Source organism: Tiliqua scincoides, chromosome 6 (assembly GCF_035046505.1).
Source record: "Tiliqua scincoides isolate rTilSci1 chromosome 6, rTilSci1.hap2, whole genome shotgun sequence".
NCBI classification, from domain to species: Eukaryota; Metazoa; Chordata; class Lepidosauria; order Squamata; family Scincidae; genus Tiliqua; species Tiliqua scincoides.
In genome coordinates this window covers 41,817,725-41,844,639 of record NC_089826.1, presented here as the reverse complement: position 1 = coordinate 41,844,639, position 26,915 = coordinate 41,817,725, and the positions used below count along the sequence as shown (strand labels likewise).

At 42.6% G+C, this 26,915-nt stretch overlaps 1 protein-coding gene across 1 annotated transcript in view; it reads left to right on the top strand.

Moving 5' to 3' along the window:
* The window catches only part of TTC29 (tetratricopeptide repeat domain 29), a 138,304-nt gene extending 111,885 nt beyond the window's left edge, over positions 1-26,419 (top strand). The window contains exons 10-12 of the mRNA XM_066632422.1: positions 19,749-19,793; positions 25,754-25,808; positions 26,020-26,419. Of these exons, the coding sequence (XP_066488519.1) occupies positions 19,749-19,793; positions 25,754-25,808; position 26,020 (101 nt within the window). The 3' untranslated portion in view covers positions 26,021-26,419. The remainder of the gene's footprint in view (positions 1-19,748; positions 19,794-25,753; positions 25,809-26,019) is intronic.
* The last annotated feature ends 496 nt before the right edge of the window (positions 26,420-26,915 follow it).

Sequence of the window (26,915 nt, the reverse complement as noted above, 5' to 3'; positions counted from 1 at the left end):
GATGAATTGATGACCAAAAACTAGCTATTGGTGGGGCTTTCACAGCCAACTAGCTACCTCCCTTCCTGCCTTGCAAGGCATTCTGGAGCATGGCCTGCCTTTTTCTGACATTCTGCATTCTTTTTCAAGTACCCCTAAAGGTCCTGTTGAGTGTCCCTGGGAGTACGTGAATAGCAGGTTGGGAACCACTGTTTTACTGGTATGTAGTTTACAGTGCACTTACTCTGATAGTGTTTACAAAAAGGTGGTGAAGACCAGAATTTAAAAAGAATAAAAATGTATCTTATGATCTTTTACTATGTTTTTAATAAATTAGAGACTACAGTTCTTAAGTAACAATTAGTGGTAGGTTATTTTTCAGGATCTGGCCTCAGGATCTGGTTATTTTTCAGGATCTGGTAAAATCAGACAAAACTATAGTCAGACACCCCCCTAAGTTTAACCCCCAACTTATCCAAGGGTCATAGAAAATTCCATGATTGTTGGAAAACCTGCCCTGGACTTATCTGTGGGGTCAACTTATAGGCGGGTGTCTGCAGTGGTTATTTCTAATGTTGCTTAACCTTCTCTAGGTTGTCTCATGCATATGCCTAATATCAATGAAAAACTAAGGCTAGATCGTCTAAGATCACAAGCATGAATAAGGGAAACATTTGGAAAAGCAGAGGTGTAAAAAGCAGAAGCATCTCTAGGCTTTACATCACTCGGTGTGAGAGCTCATGACTGCCATGATTGCTATGATTGCCTGTTCCCATACCAGACTATTCAGAATAAATTACAATATCATACACACAACTTAAATGCAATGTTATCACTAGGGTTGGTGTAACCCCCATTAATTTTATTTATTTATTTTAATATAGAACAGTACAGGTCACCAAACAAATCAGTAACCTACGAAAAACCAGTGGCCAACTTGATGACACTCTCATGACTGAATAAGAGTTCTAGTATTAGGTCTGAGACATGGAAATGAGAGAACTAACATTTTATTGATTCCCTACTGTGTCATAATAACGCCTCATTGGCTCTCGGAGCAATCGGTCTCACTGGTCAGTTTTGACTTGTGAAAATCCACTTCTTATTACATAAGGCAATTGTGTTTTCCTTTTCTGGTTATTCGGCCATAACATTTGATAGAATATAGATATTTCAATGTGGCTTGTTTAATTGCGTTCAGCATTAAATCACACGTCAAATGATATATAACATGTTCATATTACAGGGTGAGTATCCTTTATCCAGACCGTCTAGACCAGAAGCTATCTGCATTTTGAATTTGTCTGGATTTCGGAATAATTGCATGAATATAAGGAAATATGCTTCCTCTTACTCTTTTCACTGTTACCCTGGCCTCTTTGACATTTTTAAACAATGTCTGTACAGGTATACAGACAGTGCAGACAGTGTCTCACACACAAATGTGTCAGTTGGTGTTGTCTGCACCCCCCTAGAGATGCCACTGTTGCAGAAGAAGAGTAGAAAGAAATTGGTTAGCAAAAGAGGATGTTAGTATCAGAAAGAGCCAGGGATGTGGGCAGGGAGTATGACTTTGCATGCATCAGGCTTTATTCCTCCTTTGCTCATATAATCATATAGACATGCACAGTGCAGATGATGCATTCTATTGAAATCTCGCCTATGATATTACTAATCCAGCAGTTTTCAAACTCTCACGGAGAGTTTGCACCGCTGTAAGTTCTTGCGGGGACGAGGGGAAGGCAGCGATGCAGTCCCCAGGATCGCAAAACTGGAAGTGGAACGCAGTCACTCCACTTTCACTTCAGATGAGCTGGGGAGCCCTGCAGATGCTCGCGCAGGGCTCCCCGCACCTCAGGATGGCTACTGCAGGCACTGGTGAGTGCATCCCAGTCCCTGAGGCCTCCTCCCTGCCTCCTCGCTGCCCTTGCCCCTTAAGGGGGCAGAGGCCAGGGCCTTCAGGCTGGGGCGTCACGATACTCCAGTTTAAAAATGACTGGAATAATCCTTTGGGATAATTATGGTTCATACAATTTTTTTACTCAAGGTTGTAGAGCTACTGTCTCCAGGCATGTATCTTTAGAACTTTCTTGGGAACTTTTTGGACAAGAAGTGGCTTCCTGGAAACATCCTTGAACATATTGGCTGGTGGTTGCCTGGCTTTCTGTAAACCTTTGGCTGAAGCTGAAACAAGGCTCTCTTTGCGTGACCAGCATAAAGTTGGTTCTAGAAAGTGCTGGAGGCATTGGAGATATGTTGATAGCCTCAGAAAGAGCCATAAAATCTTTTTCAATTGCATGACTGTCATGGTTTGTAAAAATGAATAAGGCTGAATGCTGCAGGTATGCATAGCATTTGCATGTTGTAACCGCAAATAAATATCTTGGATGAAGATAATTAACAAACCAATCCAGGAAGAGTAAATAACAATTCAAACATAATTTCTGATATCTGCAGAAGAGAAGTGAATTTAGAACTGTGATGGGTGAGAGGTCAGATTGAGATCTATAATAGTAATGAAGAGAGATCAGAGGGTATCACATCAAAAGAAACTGGAAGGTTTAGAAAATCAAACACCTGAGGGAGAGTCACATTCCCAAGAGAGAATGTGAATAAGAATCAGAGGAGATGGCAAAAGGGTAGACTGAAGCTGTGCAATCCATAGCCATGTAGTTCAGAATAAAGACCTTGCAGCTGGAATGAATTCTCAGCTCTAGAATTTTGAGCCAAGCCACATTATCTTACATGTCTGAATTGTTCCATTTAGAATATTGATAAAATGACACTTGCAATTGTTTCTCTGTGCATTCTTCTTCTCTGCTTCCTGGTAAGTACGTTGGACAGCCAGTTCTAGAGAAGCCTTCCTTTACTTCTCCCTTTCTCATCATCAGCATGATATTAAAATATATAGAGGTCGGGTATCTTTTTGGCTTTCCACTTCTAGTGTAAAAATAACTACAGGTGCAATCCTATACACAGTTACTTGAAAGTAAGTTACACTGAATACAATTGGACTTACTTTTCAGTAAAATGCATAGGCTTGTGCTATGATGCTGGTACTAATGCTGATTGTTCTCAAAGTATAAGGCAAGTGACTCTAAGGAGGTATGGAGAATGCCTAAGGGAGTCAGGAACTCCTCCTTGGGCCCAGCCCAATTTCTGCTCATGTCTTGAATGGATCATGGGTTGAATCGCACATGTACATCTCGTAATTATTGCTGGCTCCTTCTCTCCTCCACTTCATTCCTTCTTCCCCACTTTCATTTTGATTTATGTTTTGTTTGATTGATCGCAAAAAAGTGTTTACTAGATCTCTTTACTGAATCATAGTCTTCACCCAAGGGGAGACAGCTTGAGAATTCCTTCTGTATTCAATGCTAAGAATATATAGGGTGCTATTATTATTATGGTTAATGTAATGTCTCAACTACTTAAGAATCTTATGCATCCTTCAATACATTCTCATGTTAGCATATAAACAATGTATTCTAACATGTTGTGGTACTGCAAACCAAAATCCTATCTAAAAATGTTAAAAACAATATGGTTTTTATTTTGATTTTAATATTGAAAAAATGTCTTTTCTGGGAGGCAAAGTAAAACACTGAGATAGTTTTTCTTAAATGTGGAGCAAAAGAATAAAGCTGTTAATAGAGTAAACTTCCCTCTAGGATTGTGTATTTAACAGATGTCTACTGGATACCATATGATCTGGGGAGTTGATTCTTAGTTTAGTATAAGTAGCAATGGGATCACAGTTAAAGAAATGGCTAGCTTTCTTTGCTATCTTCAGAGCAGATTGCCTTCAGAGACACTGAGAACAGAAGAGAAAAAGAGAAATTACGTAGATCCAATAGGCTGAGAGGTTTCTATTATATTTCTACCTCGGAGATTGTACCACCATTAAATTCACACTTTAGGGCCATGGGAATCAGGCCACTGTGACAGAGAAGTTTGGCTAAAATGAATCTACTATATTAGTTTTTGTGAAAATGATTAAGCTTCCTGGGTACAAGATCAGTACTATTTTTCAATAAGTCACTGTTTGGAAACTAGGCAAATAACCCTAATATAAGAGGGAAAACGAGAGGAAAGCAGAGAGATAAACTTGAGTACAGGGGCAAACAAACTACCTGAATATATGATCTGAACAACAAAACAATGCAAGGTCATTTATTTATATAGGGAGGGGGGGAGCTGTTTCTGCTGGAAGGCAAATATTTTTTAAAGTATTTAAGCAGACTACCTATCAAGTAAGCATAATTATAATCAAAATTCTTGGAACGTTCACAAAAATTCCTGAAGGCAATCAGCTTTACTCAAATTAGTAACTCAGATAAATCACCATTAATTAGCTAATATAATCCAGCAGGTGGTTTCAAGCCCAGAGACATTCCCTGGTTATTTAAATTATGTATACTACACTACGCCAAAGATAGAGTAAGTAAAAGGGGAACAACAGACATGAACATATAAAAAAAAAACCCTGTTTGGGGGTAATGCTCAACAAAAGTCTTCTGCAGTTCCCAGATCCAACCCAAAGGAATACAAGGCAGCTTTGACCCCCACACTCAAATAAAACAATCTATGAATACTCCATGCTGCTCTTATTTCAACACTGATTATGCATGCAGTGAGAAAGGCTGCATTGGAAGCTCACTTGCATATATTTGTTCTTGAAAAACTTTAGTTACTAGGAGTTGAGTAGAAATGTGATTTTAAAATGATGTCACAAGTCCTTGAAATATAGGGCCAAAGTAGTATTCTGGGGGAATCTTTCTGTTTGGGATATCCCAAGAACAATACTCTGACCATCTTCTTCAATATTAACATATTGACATTAAGTCACAGATGCTAACTGAAGCTGAAACATGTGTAGAAAAGTGGAATTAAAGTTCAAGAGTAGCATCCTAACTAGCACCTCTGCAATCAGGAGTTTCCTCCAGGTTCTCTCTGTGAACAGAAAGAGTGATCCATTCACACAAGGGGAAAAAAAACTCCTTCCATTCCTGGGGTGAGCTCCTAAATGAAGAAGCACTTTGTGGAGATACTATTCCAAGTCTTGAATGCAGAGGTTATTTATGGAATGTTGCAAAAACAACAAAAAACTAAACTAAAAATAATATTGTATGAAAAATTTCAGGCACTGTTAAAATAGCTGATGATTTAGAAAGGGCATGCTCTATAACAGGGGTGCCCAAACCATGGCCCTGGGGACACTTGTGGCCCTCGAGGACTCCCAATGCAGCCCTCAGGGAGCCCACAGTCTCCAATGAGCCTCTGGCCCTCCAGAGACTTGCTGGAGCCTGTGCTGGCCTGATGCCACTGCTCTCAGCATGATGGCCAACTGTTCGACCGTTTGCATGAGCTGTAGGACGAGGGCTCCCTCCACTGCTTGCTATTTCACATCTGTGATGCAGCAGCAGCAGTAAAGGAAAGACTAGCCTTGCTTTGTGAAAGGTCTTTTATAGGCCTTGAGCCATTGCAAGACCATTCATTCATAAAAGTTCTAACTCTGATGTATTCATTTATGTAAATTTATTCAAATTTGAAATGTAAATTAATTCCTTTTTTTCCTGGCCCCTGACACAGTGTCAGAGACATGATGAGGCCCTCCTGCCAAAAAGTTTGGACACCCCTGCTCTATAAAGTATAAAAACAACAGACCATATCAGCACTCCAGAGTCTTTGTGAGGGTTTTCACAAAGATTAACCATCTCTTTATTGGAGGACACATACTCTTCAGAGCACTGCAAGAATGTGAAACACCAAGATTGGCCTCATGATGTAGATTATGGGACAAGATGAGGGTGGAAAACCATCAGATTAAACTTGCTAAAGATCTGGTAAGAGCAAATGTAGTCTATGCTACTGTATTTAGCATTCAACCATTGTTTTCTGGAGTTGAGGATGGATCAATCCTTTTCCTGGGATGATTTTGCTGTCTAAATATGGATGCTGATGGCGTTCAATCATGTATGTAACTACAATGGGGATAGATGTCCAATGACAGTACGATTTTTAAAATGTCCCCCAAAGTATATTCTTTCTTGGCATGTCTCATAACAGACTTGTGTCATATTGGTGTTCTCTGCCCTTTAGAAATTGCTGGTCTAGAGAAATGTGCTGTAAACAGAGAAATCATAAAAACTAGGCCTATACCAGTGGTTCCCAAACTTCTCCTTGGAAGTTTGGGAACCACTAAGTCTTTGGGGGCTGAGAGAAGGCAGCCCAGGATCCCCAGGATTGCACCATTGCTGGGGACAGTGGGGGTTTCACTTACTCTGCCTGTGCCAGCGTCTGGAGGGGAGTGCAGGGAGTCCCACAGATGCCTATGCAGGGATCCCCAAGCCTTAGAAAAGTTAAAAATAGTAATCGGAAACCACTTCTGGTTTTCAACTGTGAAACCAAAAGTGGTTTCCAATCACTATTTTTAACTTTTCTAAGACTTGCGGAGCCCTGCAGAGGTATTTGCTGGGCTACCTGCACTCGCTGGAGGCTGGCACAGGTGGAGGTAAGTGATTAAAGAAAACCCTCTGTTCCTGGCAGTGGCACGATCCTGGGAATCACGTCGCTACCTTCCCCCCTCCTCACCCCTTAAGAGGCCAGGAACAAGTGCTTCCCAGGCCACTTGCCTATACCATTGGAGAAACTAACCTGCCCACTACTTGATTCTTGTTCATTCTTTAATGTGCTTTCAAGTTTACTTTTATATTTCTTCTTTATGCCAGTATGCCAGGGTACGCTGGGGTATGTTCATTTGTTAGGCTGTATGTTTGACACCCCTGCTCTACAGCATGTGACATATCTAATATGTGCGTGGACTATTCAGCACTGTTCTTATTCATTATAAGCACAAGAGTACGCTAAACCAATAATATCACATTTTAAAAGAATAATTTGTGCTGGAAACATTTTTTAGTTGGACAGATTTGCTCTGGAGTGGTCTCACTGAAGTAAACAGGAATATGCTGGAGGTGGTGTGTTTGGGACTATGGCCACACATATGTGTGGCCATATGCATGCAGAGCAAGGCAGAGACTGCTCTGGGATTGTTTTTGTGGGCAAGCAGAGGAGGTTGCTGCCACTGCGGCCGTTGCTGGCTGAGAAGGCAAGGCGAGAAAGTGAAGAAGGCAAGGGGGGATTCAGTGCCAGCATGTAGCAGAAGTGGGGTGGGGGCATTTTTGGCCAGGGTGAGTGTAGTCAGGGAGGCAGATCTGTCCAAGAGGGGATTGTGACTGGCTACGGCAGCTGTGCCGTATCCTAACCTCTATCTCTGGCCTGAGCGGCCTTACTCTGGCTGCTCGTATTTGCTCCAGTGAATTCACTGGCGCAGATCTTAGTAGCCCCATGGGCTGGCTAGGGCTCAACATAGGATAAGAAAGGAAATATACTTTTGCCCCATTTCCCTCCAGCCTCCTCCTAACCTGCAGGTTAGGATACAGTGCAGGCCAGTTGGCCTTCTTGTTCCAGTGTAGGTTAAGATTGGGCTGCCCATAGTCTTTCCCCCAAAACAATAGATCCTGGATAGCTACCCTTCTGGGATTGCCATACAACATCAGATTGGGCATCCCAGTCCACCTGGTTGAGGGGCAGGTTGGGATGCTAAGATGGTTGTAAATAATCCAATTGGATGAAACCATGACATCCTCAAACCTAGGTTTTCTTAAGGTCACACACAAGGATGCTTGTGTGTGTTGCCCAGCCCATCATTGGAGAAGAGTTGCTGTTGTAAGGAAAGGAGTGCGCACACACTCCTCGTGGCATTGTGGGTGTGTGGACCAGACTCTGGAACGGCATCCAATTAACCATGTCCGGAGAATTTGTTTTATCTTGTTGCTTGATTTTTAAACTCTGTGCCAACACTTGGTCAACTACCCCTCTTATGAAAACCTGTTTGGTTTTAATACATGAATTATTTTGACCCCTTTGCAAATCCCTTCTTTTATTGTTTTATTTCTTCAGCTCTTTAATAAACTTCTTTTATTTTTTTACTGTTTTACTTGCCTGATACAAGTTCATTCAGTTGAGAGTGTTTTTGTCATGTTCTCTCAGACCATCACGTTTGCTAATGTTTATTTTCTAAGAAGCTCTTTATTACTCTGGGAGAATAACTTTCCCAAGGCAGCTCCTTGCTGTCTGGGCTTTCTAATCTTACATGATAGCAGCAAAGAGTTTACAAGTCCATTCCCAGTCTCACCAGTAGGAAGGGTGTAATGAAAATGTGCAAGATCCATTGAGGAAATAGGGTGTGGTGTCAAATTGGCCCCTTACGCTGGTAGGCAAGCATGGGGTAAGCACCAGGGCCCTAGATTGCAGTGACTGTGCTGCACAGTTGCAGCCACGTGGTGGCAAAAAGGTCCACAGGAATAAAAGCAGCACCCAGAAGAAGGAAAAGGGTGTGGGTATAGAAAGAAAGAAGTTGGAAAGACTGAGAGAGCAGAAGGAACGAGCATGGAGGAAAGAAGACTGACTGATGAACTAGCTGACTGCCAGCTGAGGAAAAATGGACTGGCTGATGGACTATTGGACCTGCTGACTGACTAATGGACGAAGGGCGCAATCCTAACCCCTTATGTCAGTGCTTTCCAGCACTGGCATAGTGGTACCAATGGGAAATGTGCTGCATTCTGCAATTGGGTGTCACTCACAGAGGCCTCCTCAAAGTGAGGGAATGTTTGTTCCTTTACCTTGGAGCTTCATTGCCCTTATGCCAGTGCTGGAAAGCACTGACATAAGAGGTTAGGATTGCGCCCTAACTGACTTACTGTTTGACTGACAGACAGATGAGTGAATAGACTTCTAAGGATTGCTGGAACAGGGACTTCTGGAGACTGCTGGAACGGTGGCTTCTGGAGACACTGGAGATTGGTGTGTGGCTGTCACACCCAAGACCTACTGAGGACCAAGGTGGTTCTGTGGTAACTGGAGAAGCTGCTGGCAGGAGAAGGGAAGAAGGAGGACCTCTGCAGGTTGAACAGGCAAGCTACCCTGGTGGTGGGGTCCAGCAGTGTTGCAGTGCAGAACAAGGCCATTGTTGGGGAACAGAGCAAATTAGCTTAAAGTGGGCATAGGTTCTCTAGGCGAGACCTGGACAGGGAATTTGGCACAACAAAGGTTAGAGTGGGAATGCAAGATAGAAAAGGTCATCATTATCTGCTAGGTGTTATGTCCAATCTGTCCTCAGTCCCCGCTCCCTGTCTTCCTTCACACTGGTCAAAAATGAGGTTCCTTATGGAAGAAAAATGTAAAGTAATTTTTTAAGTACTTTGTAACAATGGCAGCCATTGAATAATGGCCAGGAAGTTTAGTAATGTCTGCTTCTAGATTTGTGAATATTATCACAAGTGGTTTACCTTTGAACAGTAGGGACAAGTGATAACCATACTTTACAATTTTCTGTCTTTTAAGAATGTGGTTTTATTTATTTTTATGACCTGCTTTATATTTGATAAGTGTAATTTCTACTGGATACAGCATAAAAAGCATATCTGTGGTACGTTTTGTCCTGAATTAACTAAAATAATTGGACTTAAGGCATGAAATATTTTTAAAACCTGTGTTCACATTAAATACTTTGACTTTTTCAGTAAATAAGGTCTTGTGGGATCATTTTTAACACAGCACAGGTACAGTGTGTTGGTTCCCCTGAAATAATTTCAGGTTTATATTGCACTTGTATACAATTCTATTACATAAGTAAGGGCTTAGTTTTGTACATCAGTATTTTACATCTTGGATTCCTAGTAAATCTGCCTTTTGCTGACTTGATGTTGAAGCGATCTATATTGATTTTTTTTTTCCTACATGTGTTTATGGTGTTTATTTTGAGATATTGGGGATTAATAACAACATGAACAAGTGGGGAAGACTGTTTCTTTGGTATCTTGGATTACATTCTTCGAGGAAATAAAGAGAGTGAAGAAGAGTGAACGAGATGGCATAATCAAGGAATTGATTTATTTATTCCATCACTGAGTATAAAAACATTAGCCCTGGGAAAGAGCCTTCCTCCAAGAGCTTTAGCTGCCCAGTCTCACTGGCATGGCACAAGTTGATTTGCATTTTTAGAGAAATTGCAGGTCTTCAGTGAGCTCTAGTGTAACATGAATAAATTGCTTTCTTTTCCTCTTTTACAGACTTTATGAAGCTGAATCCATTAGGGGCTGAGTCAAAGTGTAATGAAATAAAGGCAACAACTGACATGATGGAAACCCTGGATTAGGTTTCCTGCTAGTCGAAGCTCAGCTGTCATGGCCTACGTGTCAAGTTAGTGGTCTTTAGGGAGGCTCATGAGTACATGTGGATTTTTTTGTTGTTTAACTGCCGCATTACAGTAGGTCTCTAAAGCAGCCAGAAATTAACTAGAGAAGCAAAGATTAAGAATTTAAAAGAGCTGCAGCAAGCAGTTCACTAGGGAGAACTGGACTTGGTCATGCAATACTTTTCTAGTCTAGCAGTGTGCTATCTTCCACCTAACATCTTTGCATGAGGTCTACAATGTTCCTTTCTGCCTTCCAAATATAGACTATATGTAAGAGACTGCTGAGCTCATGAAGGGCTCACTAGTCCGGTTATGCTCTGGAATGAATCCCAGATTTCAGCACAAAGGACAGTCCATCTGCAGGAAGGTACTCAGCCCATTGGCTAACTTCACTGATTTTACAGGGTCCCATTCAAGACTAATTGTCTGTGCCCCCCCCCCACATGTCCATCCAATAAACATATGAAACAGAGGCTTGGGTTAAACTAGGCCACTGTATTGAAATATCAAATAATGAACCTACAACAGGCAAACGTTAGAGACCACATATTCCCCCAATCAATTTTGGGTGAGACCACCCTGACTCAAAATTGTGATCCGTTAAGAGACGGAGTGAGCTTGTCACAGTCAACCCTGAAGGGTCAAGGCAACTGAATTGCACAGACTCCCACAGGCCAACACTGTGGCATAGCTAAGGAAGTGCAGGGGTTAGCAAGTGCACCAGGCAACAAGCTTTAGGGGGGGCAACAAGCTGAGCTTGACCCTAGTGGCCAAAAATGTGAAAACCTTGGCATGTACAAATAATACCATTATGTTATTTATCATTGGAAATGTAATTTAATGCTGAATGCACAGAAACAAACCATGCTGGAATATCTGTACTCTATCAAAAGTTATAGTCACTTAACTATAAAACTTTTATTTATTTATTTATTTAATTTATAAATTAAATTTGATTTTGCTATGGAGAGGGGGCTACAAACTCTTCTTTGACTTCAGATAGCAGATACCTTAGCTTATCACTGCTCCATTTTTCACTTTTTAAAAAGTGTGGGTGTGGGCATTATTTCGTGGCATCATTTTGCACTTGGCACCAGGCTAGTTTCATTAGCTACACCACTGGGCCAGCAAGCTTTATGGTTGTTTTTAGAAATCCAAGCCAGAGGGCTTGCCAGCTAGTTTCACTAAGCATCATTTGAAGTTAAGCATCATCTGAGCAATACTGGCTCACCCTCTGACCTTGCTTACCCTCAGGATGCATACTGAACTGCCAGCTTTTGACTCCCAGACCCACACAACACCACACAACAACGAAAAGGATGGTGCAAAGAGAGTCAAATGAAACAGAACTCTAGCCACTCAAGCTCAAAGCCAGTCTGGGGTAGGTGAAAAAAACTGCAAGCCCAAGGCCAATCCAGCTAAGAGCAAAAATCCCTACCTGGCTCCCAAATAGGCAACCAGCTAATCTCAAACTACACAGAAGAGAGGTGGGAGAGGATTGCCAAATGGAGCTGAACTAACAGGCAGTACAAGCCCTGTCAGGGATAGCTGTCAGCATGCTCCACCCCCACCCTCAGGCACCATGTCTGGTGCTTCTAGCCACTGCTCAGTGTGAATGTGGCAGCCAACCAAGAGCATTTGACATACGAGATAGATTTCAGCACAAAGGACTGCCTGTCTGTAGGAAAGTGCCCAGTGCATTAGCTAACATCACTGATTTTACAGGATCCTATTCAAGACTGATGACTTAGATTTTTGGGTTCTGTCAGTTGCAAATGGTCTAATTTTGGGAGACCGGATTCAGGCTAGAATCCAACTTTTGACTTTGGGATAACTTCAAAGGGTGGTCCAGGCTGGTTTCCGCAATGGAAGATCAGAATCCTAAAAAACACACACTTTTCATACATTAAATGGTGCACTGGGTAGGAGTCTGTTAGTTGACATGTAGTTCTGTGGCATGCATAGGATTGTGCTTTAGGAGAATTAAAGCAGCCCCATGAATAAGTACTAAAATATTTAGCTCATATGTTCGTGCTAGAGTAGTGGTTTCCAAACTGTTGGGTCACAACTTACCAGCCAGGGAAGTACTACTCTCTGGCCCCTTAAGGGGTGGGACAGAGCTATGGCAGCTGCTGCCGTGGTCAGATGGGGAATGTTTTTATTTACAGGTATCAGTGTTGACCTCCAGGGGCTGCAGGGAGCCTCCCAAGCCTCTGATTCAGTAAAAATAACAATCAGAAAGCACTTCCGGTTTCACAATTGACAATCGGAAGTGTTTTTCAATTGTTGTTTTTACTTATTTGGAGGCTGGAGGAGCCCTGTGGAAACACACACCCCCCACCCCCCTTGGAGGCCAGCATGGACGCCTGTAAGTATCCCCTTCTGACCCTGGCAGAGGTACAATCTTGGGGATCACTTTGCTGCCATGGCCACGCCTCTGCAAGCACCTAAGTGCTTCCCAGCTCCACCATAGGGATTTGAGAACCACTGTGCTCAAGTTTCCAATGGTAACTTGAAGTAGGGGGCTCCAGCAAGTTTCCCACTTAGAAGGGTTGGTTACTCACAAGTGAATAAATAACTGCAAAACTGAATTAAAATGAAATCAAAGCAAGAAAGAAACAAAAGAAAAAGAAAGTTGCTCAAAGATATGACTTTGCTGTCCACTTGCAGAATGAATACTTGAAATGGCACAGTGCTCACCAAGTAGTAAGCACAGGTCTATGAAACTCTTAAATAATTGCTTTGTGATTGGTTCTTGATAGCCATTTTAAGCTTTATGTCTTTAATTTCCATATGACAACCAACACTCTCAGGGCCCCATCCTATCCAATTTTCCAGTGCCGGTGCAGCTGTGCCAGTGGGGCATGTGCTGCATCCTGTGGTGGGGAGGCAGTCACAGAGGCCTTCTCAAACTAAGGCAACATGTGTTCCTTTACCTCAGGGCTGCATAGTGGCTGCACCAGTGCTAGAAAGTTGGATAGGAGTGGTCCCTCAAACATTAGTTCCCTTGCAGAGGAAGCTTCCATGGGAAAGAATTCATGATTGGGGAGAAATTTCCACTCCTTCCCCTCAGCAGAGACCGGGTGTCCAGTTACATTTCCTGTCTGTTGTGATTGAGGTAAGTAGGTAGGTTGGTACGTAGTTGCTGCTGCTAGGAAAATGATCCCACACTGTGCAAAGATGCACAGATACCAGTGGAACAATTGGATGGCTTTGACGAGTGATTTTTTTTCCTCTGATTCTGAAAACTGACTCTTTCATTGACTCTAAGGTAGTGACGGAAACTCTTCCTCTCCTCTGAAAGTAGCTTCTAGCTGCTTTCCCCACACTTCTTTACCCTGAAGGAATGCACTCAGGCCTAATGCACCTTAAAAGCTTTAAGACACATCTTGGCCTTATAGAAAATCTCCCTGGCATCCTGTTTGGTTGAAGGTGTATTGCTGGATTTCCTCTGCTTTGCTGGCTTCTATTTCTGTGCCCAGAAGATATCTTTTGCTAAGATTTTGAAAAACAATTTGTAAGCAGAAAAATTAGTGCAATTGCTGAATACTCGGACGGCAGTTTGTAAACCACTGTAGAAAGTTTCAGTGAAATTGCCAAAACAAAAGTTTCTAACATCAAAATGGCACCAGCACAATGCTTCTTAGGGAATTATTGGCAGACATGGGCCTCTTGAGGCAGGCAAAACGCAGAGCTAGATTGTAGAAGAGGCTTATGCAACTAATTCTTCCGAATTTTTCAGGAAAAAGAAATCCCAGTGTTGATATGAGATTTTAAAACACAGCAGAAAGATAGACTATGAAATGCCTTGGGACTAGATAAATTCAACCTCACATTAACTAACCCCAGTGCATCTCATTGCTGTGCTTATGAAACACAATTCAGAAATTTAACCACAGTTATGTCTCAGTAATTTCAGAGCTTCTTCACCTAATACTTGAACCAACACATATAGCTAGACATAGTCTTGATCTTGTATACAGAACATGATGGTCATGATTTGTGGATGGGGAAATCTGTAATGACTTCCTGGTCACGGACAGAGCCATGACAGATTTTGGGCTCTGGGCAAATTGCAAGAGTGAAGGACCCTTTAAGATAAGTCTCCAAATGCAGACTATGGATCCAGATGGATTCCTAAAGACTCTGGGGAATTTTTCTTCTGATATGGCTAGTGACACTACTTTGGCTCTGGTCAGTTTTTGGGAAGGGTAGGTTACCCAAAGAATCGATTCAAGATCCAGTTCAGTTCTTTGGTATACTGAGAAACAGGAGACAATAAAATGATTGGGCTGACAGCTAGGGTACAAATAAAGAGCTGTGACCAACTTGAACCTGTTTTAGGATCTATTCTCTGGCAGTGTTGACGGCAAAGAAAGCATACCTCTCTGTGCACCGTTACATTTGCTTTTCTGGGTAGTAGGGCCTGTTACAACCTGACCCTGGGGCACAGATAACTGAGCTCTTGGTGAACCTCTGTGACCAGTCAGTAATGCATTCTGTAGATAAAATTGCTCATGTCTGTTCTTGACTTTGATTGATTTTATTATTGCTCACATTTTATGGTTGATTTTACTGTCCGTGGCATTTAAATTAGATTAAGATGGATTTTTGTGCTGATCTGTTTTACTTGATGATTGCAAATTTTATTTTTATTTATCTCTGTAAGCTGCCTTGGGAAAATTGTATTTTTAAAGTCAGGATATAGATGTGTAAAATCATCATTATCATCATCCACTTGAAAAAATTCTGTGAAGATACCCTTCTTCCTTAATTCCAAAGACATGCACACATTAACCTCATGATACTTAAATTCATCCTCTACAAACAAAAATGCTATTCTGTTGTCTTCGATGTCATTTTACTTCTCAGAGCCAGAAACAGGCTCCAGCTCCAGTTGTCCCTAAAAACCATCTTGATTGTTTGAAGAAGGATGAGATAGAACTATTTTTTTAAGATAAGTATTAACAGTGACAGAAAAAGAGATTTCCATTATGTTTTCTGTGTCTGCTGAAAGATTCTACCTATCATGATCCCTAAACGTTTGACTTCCCATTTCAAGGTGTATATAATAAATCCTGCTCCCAATTCATAAACTGGGCCCCAACAATCAACCCTTCCGTTAATAACTTTACCTATTCAAAGATTCCAAGTGCTGTTCATTTTAGAACTCCCATACGTGCTCATAAACACTGGTTCATTGCTCTATATAATACATGGCCACAAAAGAGAACCAAATAAAGCATCTTTACAATCAGCATTAAACAACTTTGTATGATAAAAGCAGAGGAGACTCTGCCTTAAGTCATCCAGATGAAGTCTCATATTTAGTACTTCATTTCATCCAAATTGGTCTTGGAAGATCTAAATAGTAGGTGAGCCAAGCTGCTGCAATTGTTTTGTCTTTCTATCCCAACTCATCAAGACTGACTGCAATGCAAATACTGATCCACAGAAAAATGACTCATACTGTAAGAAGAGGAAAATAAGGGATTGGAGGACAAGAGGCTTATTCTGCATTTATTTGCAGATATGTCCTAGCATCTGCACTGACGTTCTTTTTGGAGGTTGTTTTTTTAGATGCTTCTAATCAAATGGGCTCTAGTCTACAGCTGTTTATGCCTCAATAAGTCTGTTTGCCTTTAAGGTGCCATGGTATGTTGTTCATTGCAATAGATTTAACATGGGTATCCCACTGAAATTTTCTTCTGATTATTTTTATCATTATTGTTGTTTTATTTTTTTGTTTTCTCACAGCCCAATCCTATCCACACTATCCTGGGAGTAAGCCCCATTGACTCTAATGGGATTTACTTCTGAGTAGACATGCATAGGATTGGGCTGTTAGTTGCCCATCAAACTAGACCACTTACCTTCATCAAAGGAAGGAAAATAGCCCCACAATGAGGCTACTCGACTTTTCATCCACTATCACATGAGCACAGAGAAACATAGTTCCATGTCGAGCTGAGAGGCTCGATGCTGGACTCCACTGGTCCTGGTTCCTCTCACCACTCCACCTCCCCACCTTCCCCAGCAACAGAATGCCTCCTCCCCACCTCACCCCACACCCCAACTCACCTCTCTGCCACCTAGCGATCCAAGCTACCACCAGGCAGCATATCACCAGCCTCTGACTGGTACTGTCCCTGTGCAGGCTCGCATTGGACCAGCTCCGTCACTTAGCTGGCACTAACCCTTGCAAACATGCTTTATGGCACATTTGTGACGGTGTATGCCTGCGGTAAGCCGGCATGCTGAGCTCAGGATTGGGCTCTTAATCAGTATATAATTATTAGCTTTCAGTGCAACACTCCTGTGCTTCTCTGAAGCACTCCTAATGTAACTTAAAACACTCTCTGGCCATTTTACATTACATGATCAACTTTTTGACAGTGCAGGAGTGGACAAAGCACAGCTAATGGAGTAATAGCCTGCAGGGTCTAGCTAAATGATATATGAATATAATCAACCTTTGTGATGACTATTCAAAAGTAATCCCTTTAGCTTTCAAGTGCATTGTATATTTCAACACAGCATAGCTGTATGAAGAAAATCTCTGCAGACTCCACTGATACAATATGGCCTTCATATCTCCATAGTGGGTTTGCTGCTCATTGTGAGGTTTAAATTTAAGGTAATAGCTATTGTATATTCATGTAAGCTGAGAACAATACCTTTGATTTGTTGGAGAAATGTTATAGTAGCTACCAAGGGCCCTATTCTGTAAACGTTGACACAACCCTTATATTCAGTTTACTGTATGATTTTTTTTTCAATGCAACGTGCAGGATAAAAATAGTTTGCATGGTCAAAATTGTTTAAAATTCATTCATCTTTATTTTCATAAAGCTGCCAAATAACCTCTGTTTCAAGCATATTATTCTGGGCACAAAACTAAAACCAATGGTTGGTCATAAGATTTTAAAACTGTTCATATTAATTAGATGAGACCGAAGGGGGAAAACCCAGAAAACATCCAGATATTAAGCATTATTGCCTGGATGATTTCCTGCATAAACCCTATTGAAATGAATGAGAACTATGGAGCAAGAGCTCCATAGTATACCTGTGCAGCTTCAGTTCATTCAGTGGGACTCATGCCAAGAGAACTTTCAAAGGAGTTGTGCCCGCTGGTCAGGATGAGACTGTTTTCCCACCATATTTTTAATTCTGTTTTGCTAAAGCTCCTGCGGTATGAAAATATGACTTTTCAAAATGCAAACTTTAGAACAGAATATTGACTTGGATCTTATTTGAATTATGCCAGATTGAAGATATAGCTTATCCTGTCAAACACCAGTCAAGTTGCATAGAATGCATGTTACCATAGATATAACATATATATGGTTTACATTTACACATATTGAAGTGATAACTCACATCCTGACAAATAATGTAGTTTGCACAAGAACAAATGGAATTATGTAAAATGAACCTGGAAATCTTGCAAGTCTAAGCAACTCAAAGTTTTATGTCTTTTACTTACAGCTCAATCCTAACCTGCGCTGGTACAGCCAAGACACAATGTCCTGCACTGTATCCAATGCAGGTTCGGAGAAGGCTGGAGGTCACCTCAGGGTAAGGGGATATTTTTCATGTAAGTATTCTATGAAAGGGATTTCTAGGTCTGGAGCAGGAGGGAAAAAAACATTCTTTAAAGTACTAGTAGTAGAGCTCTGAATGGTTGAGGGTAGTGGAGATGGAAGAAAAAGTTTAGAAGCAGAATGGGTAGGAGAGTAGGGAAAGCAAGGTCATAAAGTGCTCTGAAAGTAAGGATGAGGAGTTTGTCGTGATTGAGGGGTGGATGAGATGCCACTGTATGGATTAAAGAGAGATGTCACCTGCTGTGAGCTACAAAAGAGGTGAATGATTTTTGAACAGAGGGTTGTAACTTTAATCAAATAATGACTTTATTGTTACTAATCAAATATTATCATTAAATAATCAAATAATTGCCTGATCAAATAAATACAATCCATATTCTGCATCTCTCAATTTCTAAGTTGAGAATGACCTCCTCTAGGTTCTGCCGGTCTGTGCACCTGTGCTGGCCGTCGTCTTGCCTGAAATCTCTGTTTGACTGTCTCTCTTAGATATGTTTTCAAGAAGATTGAAAGTGAGACTTGAGCTGAGAGAGTCTAACTCTAGATCAGCGGTTCTCAAACTTTTTCATATCTAGAGCCCTTTACACTTCTAAAAGGAGTCTTGGGGAGCCCTGCAAGCACATATGCAGAGTGGCGCAGTACTGAGCCTAACACCAAATACTGGTGAAGAGCCAGAACAAGAGGGAAATAAGGAAGGAGAGTTGCGAACAGGGAGACAGGAAGGATGAACAAGTGAACTGAGCAGGGGGCAGACGGTGGCCCCTTATGGTGTGCTTGTGGGCCACCTGAAGGGGTCTCAGGGAGCCCAGGGCTCCTAGCAGCATCCTTTAAGAAATGCTGCTCTAGATGAAAGAAAGCCAGCAAGTTTTAACCAGGCCCACAGTATTGAGATATAGCCCAGTATTCCAGTGGAAAACAGTTCACTGGGCATCTTTAATTATAATTACATGTGTCTAACCTGTAGGAAAAGACAGCTGAGCAACTTCAAAGCATATGTACAGTTAACTGAAGCAACAAGCTTTAATTTATTTAATAGTTTAATCAACAAAAAATGATTTTATGTCAAGGGGGGCAATTTTACTTAGCGAGGACAAATGTTATTTGGTGGACCTGTGAGTTAAGGGAATCCCCTTATTTTTGAAGATATTTTAGTTCTGGCATATTACTGTAGTAGAGAATATAAAGAAAAATATTAAACATGTCATTTCTCCCTTGAGTGGTGGATTTAGGTTATTATAGATTTCCTTCAGTATATTAAAAATGGTTTATCAGTATATCAGTTTGGTGGTATTCACATTCATATCGATTTGTTTCCCAGACTGTGGGTTGTGACCCACCTGGTCCCCCATGACCAGGAAGCTGTAGGGTAATATGGTACAAACCTGCTTTGTTGGCCCCATCACACCGTGTCATGCTCTGAACAACTTTGCAGCTTCCTGGTCCAAAAATTGGGTCTCAACCCACTCACAGTTTGGGTCATGACTCACAGTTTGGGAAACATGGCACAATGCGGCCAATGTTACAGGCTTGAGCAACCCAGAAGTCATGTACAATATTGCCTGCAGCTTCCTGGTTGCGACAGGTCTGGGACCCACTGCAAACAACAAGGTGGGTCACAAAGGTTTGAGAACTGCGGAATGATCAACTTGATACAAAGCAGATGATTTTCAGGCAAAAATTCTTATATCTGTTAATAGCTCTAGAATAAAAAAAGCCTCAATGCAGCTACAAACAATTCCCATTTGACGTTGCCCTTCTTTTGGTTTGGTTACTCGGGAACCTGTGTGTGGATTGTTATAATGATTTCATGAGTAGGCTTCAGTGACAGGACCAGTGAAGTGCTTGCTGCCAATGAATGGAATAATAACAGCCTAACTCTCTATGCCCTTTTTCCACAGAGGATCCTGATGCTGAACCAGCCGCTGAACCAGAAACAAATACTGGTAAGCACTAGACCAGTGGTTCTCACACATTTAGCATCGGGACCCACTTTTTAGAAAAAGAATCTTGTTGGGACCTACCGGAAGTGATGTCATGACCGGAAGTGACATCATCGAGCAGGAAAATTTTTAACAATCCTAGGCTGCAATCCTACCTACACCTACCCAGGAGTAAGTCCTGTTTACTATCATTGCTAAAAGCATATATATTAAAAGTATATGGACTGTAAAAAAGTACAGGTCTGTAACGTTTCCCCAAATGCAGTCAGATGCTATGGTAGCATCAAATCTAATATATTAAAAATAAAATATTGAAACAAATGGGGACCCACCTGAAATTGGCTTGCGACCCACCTAGTGGGTCCAGACCCACAGTTTGAGAAACACTGCAGTAGACCAGTGGTTCTCACCCTTTTTAGCCCGGGACCCTACTTCTGAGAATGACAATCTGTCTGGGACCCACCTGAAGTGATGTCAGCAACCTGGAAGTGATGTCATAGCCAGAAATGGCATCATCAAACAGAAAGTGACAGCACTGTGATATCAGAGCCAGAAGTCATCAAGGTGTCATCAGAGCCAGGTGTCATCAAGAAGGAAATTCTTGTCTAGAAAGTCAAACTGTAAATGACAAGAGACAGTATTCCAGCTCAGAAGCTTCTTCCAATTCTCCCTGCCCTCGCTACCATTGCTATCAAGCAAAAAATAAAACAACATCTGGAACAAAATATTTGTCTATTTATTTACTACCATTTTTATTTCTGTCTTTATTTACAAAATCTCAAGCTACTTCTTGTATTGCGCTTGAAACTAACAAACATTGATGTGGCTATTGATACTGTGCTCAGCACTAGCCAGAAACAAGTGCACCCTAGTCATGCACCTCAATACAAGAAGTGGCTTGAGCTTTTGTAAGTAAAGGAAATAAAAACAGTAGTATCCCCCACAGAAGGAAGATAAGCAGGGACGCTTCCCCTCATCTCCCCCAAGCCCAAGCACATCTACTAAAAATTGACCCCTCATTGGGAATGGGGCTTACTCCCAGGCAAGAGTAGACAATTGCAGCCTAAGAGAGAAGTAATAAGGGGGGAAGGGTACACATCAGAGAAGCGGCTGGGGGAGCAGTACTCTCCCTGGGTGCTTCCCCCCTCCCACATGCCGGGCTTGCCTTCCCTTCCCCCCCTCCTGGCTGCTCTCTTGGCAGCCAGGCAACCAGGGATCCCCCCCTCACCCCAGCAAAGATATAAAGAGAGGACATGCTAGCCAAGGCAGGAAAGGATCATGGCTTCCAGGCAATTTCAGAGAGGGAGGGAGGGTGTGATGCAGAGGACGAGAACGGCAGTGGGGTGGTGGAGGCAGCAATGCTGCTTTCAAGGCAGGCTCACAAGAGGGGAGATCACGCCTCTACTCACCCAAGCCCTGTGTTCAGATCTCCACCTACACTCTCCAGCCCATTCCAGCTGCAGGGGTGAGAGCTGCTTTGTCTTGCAACCCCAAGGCAGCCCATCCCATCAGGCAGCCAAGCGGACAAAGGTTGGTGGCGAGAACCCTGGCTGGCTTGCCCACATCTCTCCCGGTCCTTCTTTGCCTGCAATCCAAGCCTGCACTCCGCGATTGGCCCCCCTGAGGGAAGCCTCCAAGTGCAGAGGGAGGTCCAACTGGAAGGCAGCAGCATGCTTTCTGGGGAAAAGCACACGCTGCTTTCTTTGCACATGTGCAAGCCGCTCTTAGTTACGTCTCAATGCTGGAAAGTTTAAAATGGCAACGCCCAGGCTTTGCCCACTTCCAAAATGGCGCTGCCTAGGTCTTTTGCCATCTTCCAAGATGGCTGCTGCCAGCTTCTCGCAACCCACCAGAAATCGGATCACAACCCACCAAGTGAGTCCCGACCCACAGTTTGAGAACCACTGCACTAGACCATGCCTCCTTCAGCTTTTGGATAATATCACTTTTGGATAAGCTTTTGGATAAGTTCCCAAACATTTTGGCACTGGGATCCATGTTTTAAAATGACAGTCCATCAAGACCCACCTAGCTTTATGAGACTAAGGGCAGAATCCTAACCAACTTTCCAGCACTGAAATAGCTGTGTCAATGTGGTGTGCACTGCATCCTGCAGTGGGGAGATAGTCAAGGGGGCCTCCTCAAGCTAAGGACATGTTTGTTGCTTTACCTTGGGGGCTGCATTGCGGCTAAGTCAGTGCTGGAAAGTTGGTTAGGACTGCGCCCTTAAAAAAAAAAGTTTCACTTTACCAGCTGCTCTAAGCCTCTGTTTTTATCCTTTTTACTATGGGGGCGCTATCTTTTGGAGTGTTTCTTGAGCTCCACGTTCATTGGATTGGGATCATTCTGGTGGCCTTGCATTTTCTTCACCTGGCCTTCAGTAAGAGCCAAGGAATGGTCACCTACTCATGAGTAAACATGCTTCTGCTGCTCCTGCTCCATTTTGTTTCCTATAGGGCTCAGTACATTTTCTTTGTCAGCTATCAGCTTGTCAGTTTTGGAACACACCAAAAATCAGATTGTGACCCGCAGTTTGAGAACTGCTGTACTAGAAGTTTCTGATGTGTGTGAATTGCCATTAAGAAGTAGCAAGTGTGTGCTACTAGGCTGCTTCTGGAAACAGGCCAAACTATGCTTTTAGCTCTTCAAATGGATTCTAGTCCCTTTGTGGGCTCACAAGATGGAGTGTAGTATGATCTCATCTCCATCACTCTTGTGCAAGTTAGGTAGAAATGGTGACATCACTAGGGTTTGCGTCACCCAGTGCAGGAGGCCAGCATGTCACCTCTATGATAGACTCCTTCACATGCAGTGGGTGGGCAACACCCCAGGCGGTGGGTGTGGTGATGTACCATTGCCCCGCCCCCTGCTTGTTTTTTGGCTATAAGTTTTGATAGAATAGAGATATTTCAACATTGTTTATTTCATTGCATTCTGCATGAAATTCCACATTGATTGGTATAAACATGATGGTATTATTTGAAAATACCAAGATTTATTTTGGCCAGTAGTGGTGTCACCCTCCCAGTACTCTCTTCTGAGTAGACCTGGTTAGGATTGTGCCCTTATACAGTAGGCCTTTCTGGCTGCTTGGAAATGTAGAAATGGGTGCAAATGTGCATCTGCCTTCCCAGCAGTAAGGAAAGTATAGATTTTCAGCAACTGGAACATCTCTGTACATTTTCCAGTCATGGGGTTGTACTAACCAGATTTTATCTGTATACTGCCCTTCCTCCAAGGAATTCAGGGTAGCATACATTACCCCCCCCCCCATTTTGTCACCATAATAAATGCTTGAAGTATGTTGGACTACAAGATATTGCCTGACCTAGCATTGCTCAGTGAACTTCATGGCTGCTTAGCAATGTGAATTCAGGTTTTTCCCAGTTCTGGTTTGACACTATACCACCTTGATCTTTTAAATAACTTGTGGCATAATCCTGCGCCGGCTTAAGATGTTGCAAAAGTGCTGGGCAGCACCCAATGAGTAGGCTAGGGCTTTTCCCGGGGTGAATGTACCTTTATCTTGAGGATACCTCCATCCTGCTCCTTCACAGTACTGGATACAGCGTGAGCCAAGTGGCCCTGCTGCCCCGCCACTGGTTAGGTTTGGGCTGTCAGTAAGTAATGCTGGATGCCCACAGCATGCACACTCATCTAATGTGCAAAAAAAACCTTGCCTAACTCACCTTTAGAATATTACTCTGGTTATTTCCATATGGGTTGGTTTCAAGCAAGCTTCTGGAATAAAAATGGTCTTTGATTTCAGCATGTTTCTGTTAGCAAAAGTGCTTTTTTGTGATCAGAGTGGTTAGTGCAGAGCTCAGCCAATTCCATTTAAGACCCTTCCAGCCTGTCTGTCATTGATGTGTCAGCCTCACACTGGTGTGACTATAAAGCTCCTGTGAAGCTTACAGTCTTGGAGCACAGCTGCACCTTTCAAATGTGCTGACTTAAAAGCACATTCTGGCTGATTTCAAAACCTGTGAATTTGAGAAAAATAAGCCAGGTTGTTTGTATGTGCGCATGTGTATACACACACAGAGAGGAAGCCGTTTTGTAACAGGGTTGGTGCATTCAGTTAATTGATCTGGAAAGGCTATTCTTTTTCACAGAATGTTAGAACTGGAAGGAATTTGGAGGTCATCATTCCCAACCTCCTGCTCAGTGCAGGTAACTGCTACAGCATAACTGGTAGGTGGCCATCCAGCCTCTGCTGGAAAACCTCCAACAAGGGAGACACAGTGTTCCAATCTGCTTGCACAATTAGAAAATTCTTGCTTATGTCTAACTGCTTCCCACTGAATTTCTACTCATTGGTTCTAGTCCTGGCCTCGGATGCTGTAGAGTAAATTCTTACCTTCTATGTGACTTTACAGACACCTGAAGATAGCTGTTGTATCCAGAGGCGGACCTCCCCTCAAGGCGCCCTGGGGCAAAGCACCATGAAGTCGCCCCCCCACGTGAAGCCCCCCCACTCACCTTCATACGACTCCAAGACCGATGGGAGAAACCATCTGAGGCTTCCCCACAGTCTTAAACTGTGCTTCCGGAAATCGGGAAGCACAGGTTCTGACTGTATTGGGAGCCTAATTAAGGCTTCCTGCACAGTCCTGGAGGCACGCGAGCTCCGCACATGGGGCACTTGCCCCATTCTTCCAATGGGAGGTCCGTTGCTGATTGTATCACCCCTTAGCCTTCACTTTTTCTGGTTAAACATACCAAACTCTTTTAAACAGCCTTCAGAGGACTTGGTTTCCATACTTCTCACCATGTTTGTTGCCCTTCTCTGAGCCCATTCCAGCTTGTCAATACCCTTCTTACGATACGGTGTCCCAAACTGGATGCAGTATTCTAAATGAGATCCCACTAGTGCAAAAGTAGAGTGGAACTATACTACTTAAACTTACTGCCCAATCCTATCCCCTACCGCATTATACCATGCAGCCACACCAGTGGAATGCATGCTGCATGCTATGGTGGGGGGACAGCCTCCAAAAGATACTATAAGTAAATATTCTTCACTTACCCCCACCCCCAAACTGCCAAATCACCTATGGGTCTCCTTGGACGTATACCAGCCATTTTGATGGCTTATGTCTGAGGAGAGAAAAGGGATGGAGAGGTTTTAAAAAGAGAGGATAAAATCTGGTGTATGGAACTGCCACAGGATCCACCTACTCCCTCCCCTGGTTCCTCCCCCCAAAGGCCCTGTTACTCCCCATCCCTGCCCTTGGCCCTCCCCTACTGCTGACTTACTAACACCTGTGGAACATACAGGCGCTGTTGCCATGTGCTCTCACCATTTATGGCTGCAACCCAACAGTGGCCCGGCTTTCGTACCACCACGACAGGGACCTTGTGCTGCTAGTTCTGGCAGTACAAGGTGTTAATGACAATATATTTCTTGGACAAATTCATCTACAATAAATGTATTTAAGCCTGTTTGCACTGCTTGAATGCAGTGGGTTATATAGTAAGACTGGTTGTAGTTCTCCTTAATTTGTGAGCAGATGCCAAGGTATGGACCAGTTCCATTAGTAGTCAGTATAGTCCTCCCTCCCCCTGCTTTCCATGTGCACTATATTGCAGCCACAGCACTGAGTACTAGGTGAGTCTTTCCAGTGCATCATTCTGTGACCTACTATTCTCTAGGCCCCTTAGTGCTATTCCAGCTTCTGCTAAGAGTAGGTGTGTGTTGGGGGCCTCTTGAAGGAATGGATCTCGGAATGCTTCAGCATGAAGTGTAACAGAATTTACCTTGTTGTGAATCCGCTGACCACAGTGTAGTATCTGAGGAAGAGTGGGCATAATGATAAAAGCATCATGATGGAGAGGGCTATACTGGCTTTCAATATGACCACTCTGCCCTCTATACAGACAGCAGTCAGGATTGCTTCCCATGTTTAGGATCTATGGAATGAGCAAGGCATCTCAAGTACTTATGTATCTATTTTCTGCAGATGCAGAGAAAGAAGAAATGCCTGAGGAATTACCAGTTTCTAACGACACTGTCTGGTATGTAATTTTTCCTTCATTGAGCTGTTTGCAGGACATACATTACACAGCTTATAGTGATGTCAGTGATCTTCACTGTGCATTTAATCTGCATTTTTGTTGTGTTCGGTCCAAATAGATACTATTCCTCATGAAATCAGTCATGTTAGTATTTCATTTAAAATCTAACAGACTTTACACATCTTTTTTCTGCTTGTTTTCCATTCTACAGAGCTATGGAAGAGTCTGAAGCTATGAAAGCTTCTGGGAAGATGCTTGTTAGAAGAAGTGTCACAGAAGCCCGACTGTCAGCATGTTTATAGAGAGCACAAATTATCTGCATGCTGGCCTAATCAAATACAGATTGTGGGTGTTTTGTTTTATATCTAGAAGCATCAACATAAACAAATGGAAAGAGTTGAGGAAGAGAACCATTTCTTGGCTATTTGACCAGGTGGCAACTTGAAGATGTGAGTACCAGCTATCTGCCCTTAGCCTCATTAAAATGATAAAATCCAATACCGTGTAGGACAACCCTTTAAGAATTGCTGTGTAGTTGTATCCTCCTATGTCTCATCTTATATCTGACTAACAAGATACTGCAAACAACATTAAAGAGCTTCTCGTGTATATGTATCAGTCTGCGTTCTATGAACACAAATGTTTGTGCTCTTGGGTGCAAAATCAAATGTGCCAATTGAATGAAGCTGGTAGAGAATATTGGAACTTACCAAGTGGTGTGTCTGTCCCTTGGGATTCTCAGTTGCAGAACTTGCAATGACCATTTAGGGCAGTGATTTTGAACCTTTTTCGTCTCATGGCACTCTGACAAGGTACTAAAATTGTCAAGGCATACCATCAGTTTTTTGACAATTGACAAGGCACTTTTGGTGCTTTTGGTGGGGTGCTTTTGGTGCTTTTGGTGGGGAGCTCACATCCCCATAGGCCCTACTAACAAATGACCCTCCCCCAAACTCTTGCGGCACACCTGCAGACCATTCGCGGCACACCAGTGTGCCACAGCACAGTTGTTGAAAATGGCTGATTTAGGGATTAGGTGAAGCAGCAACCAGGCCATAATACTCGTAGATACATATTTATTAATCTTAATTAGAATATGAGATCTCC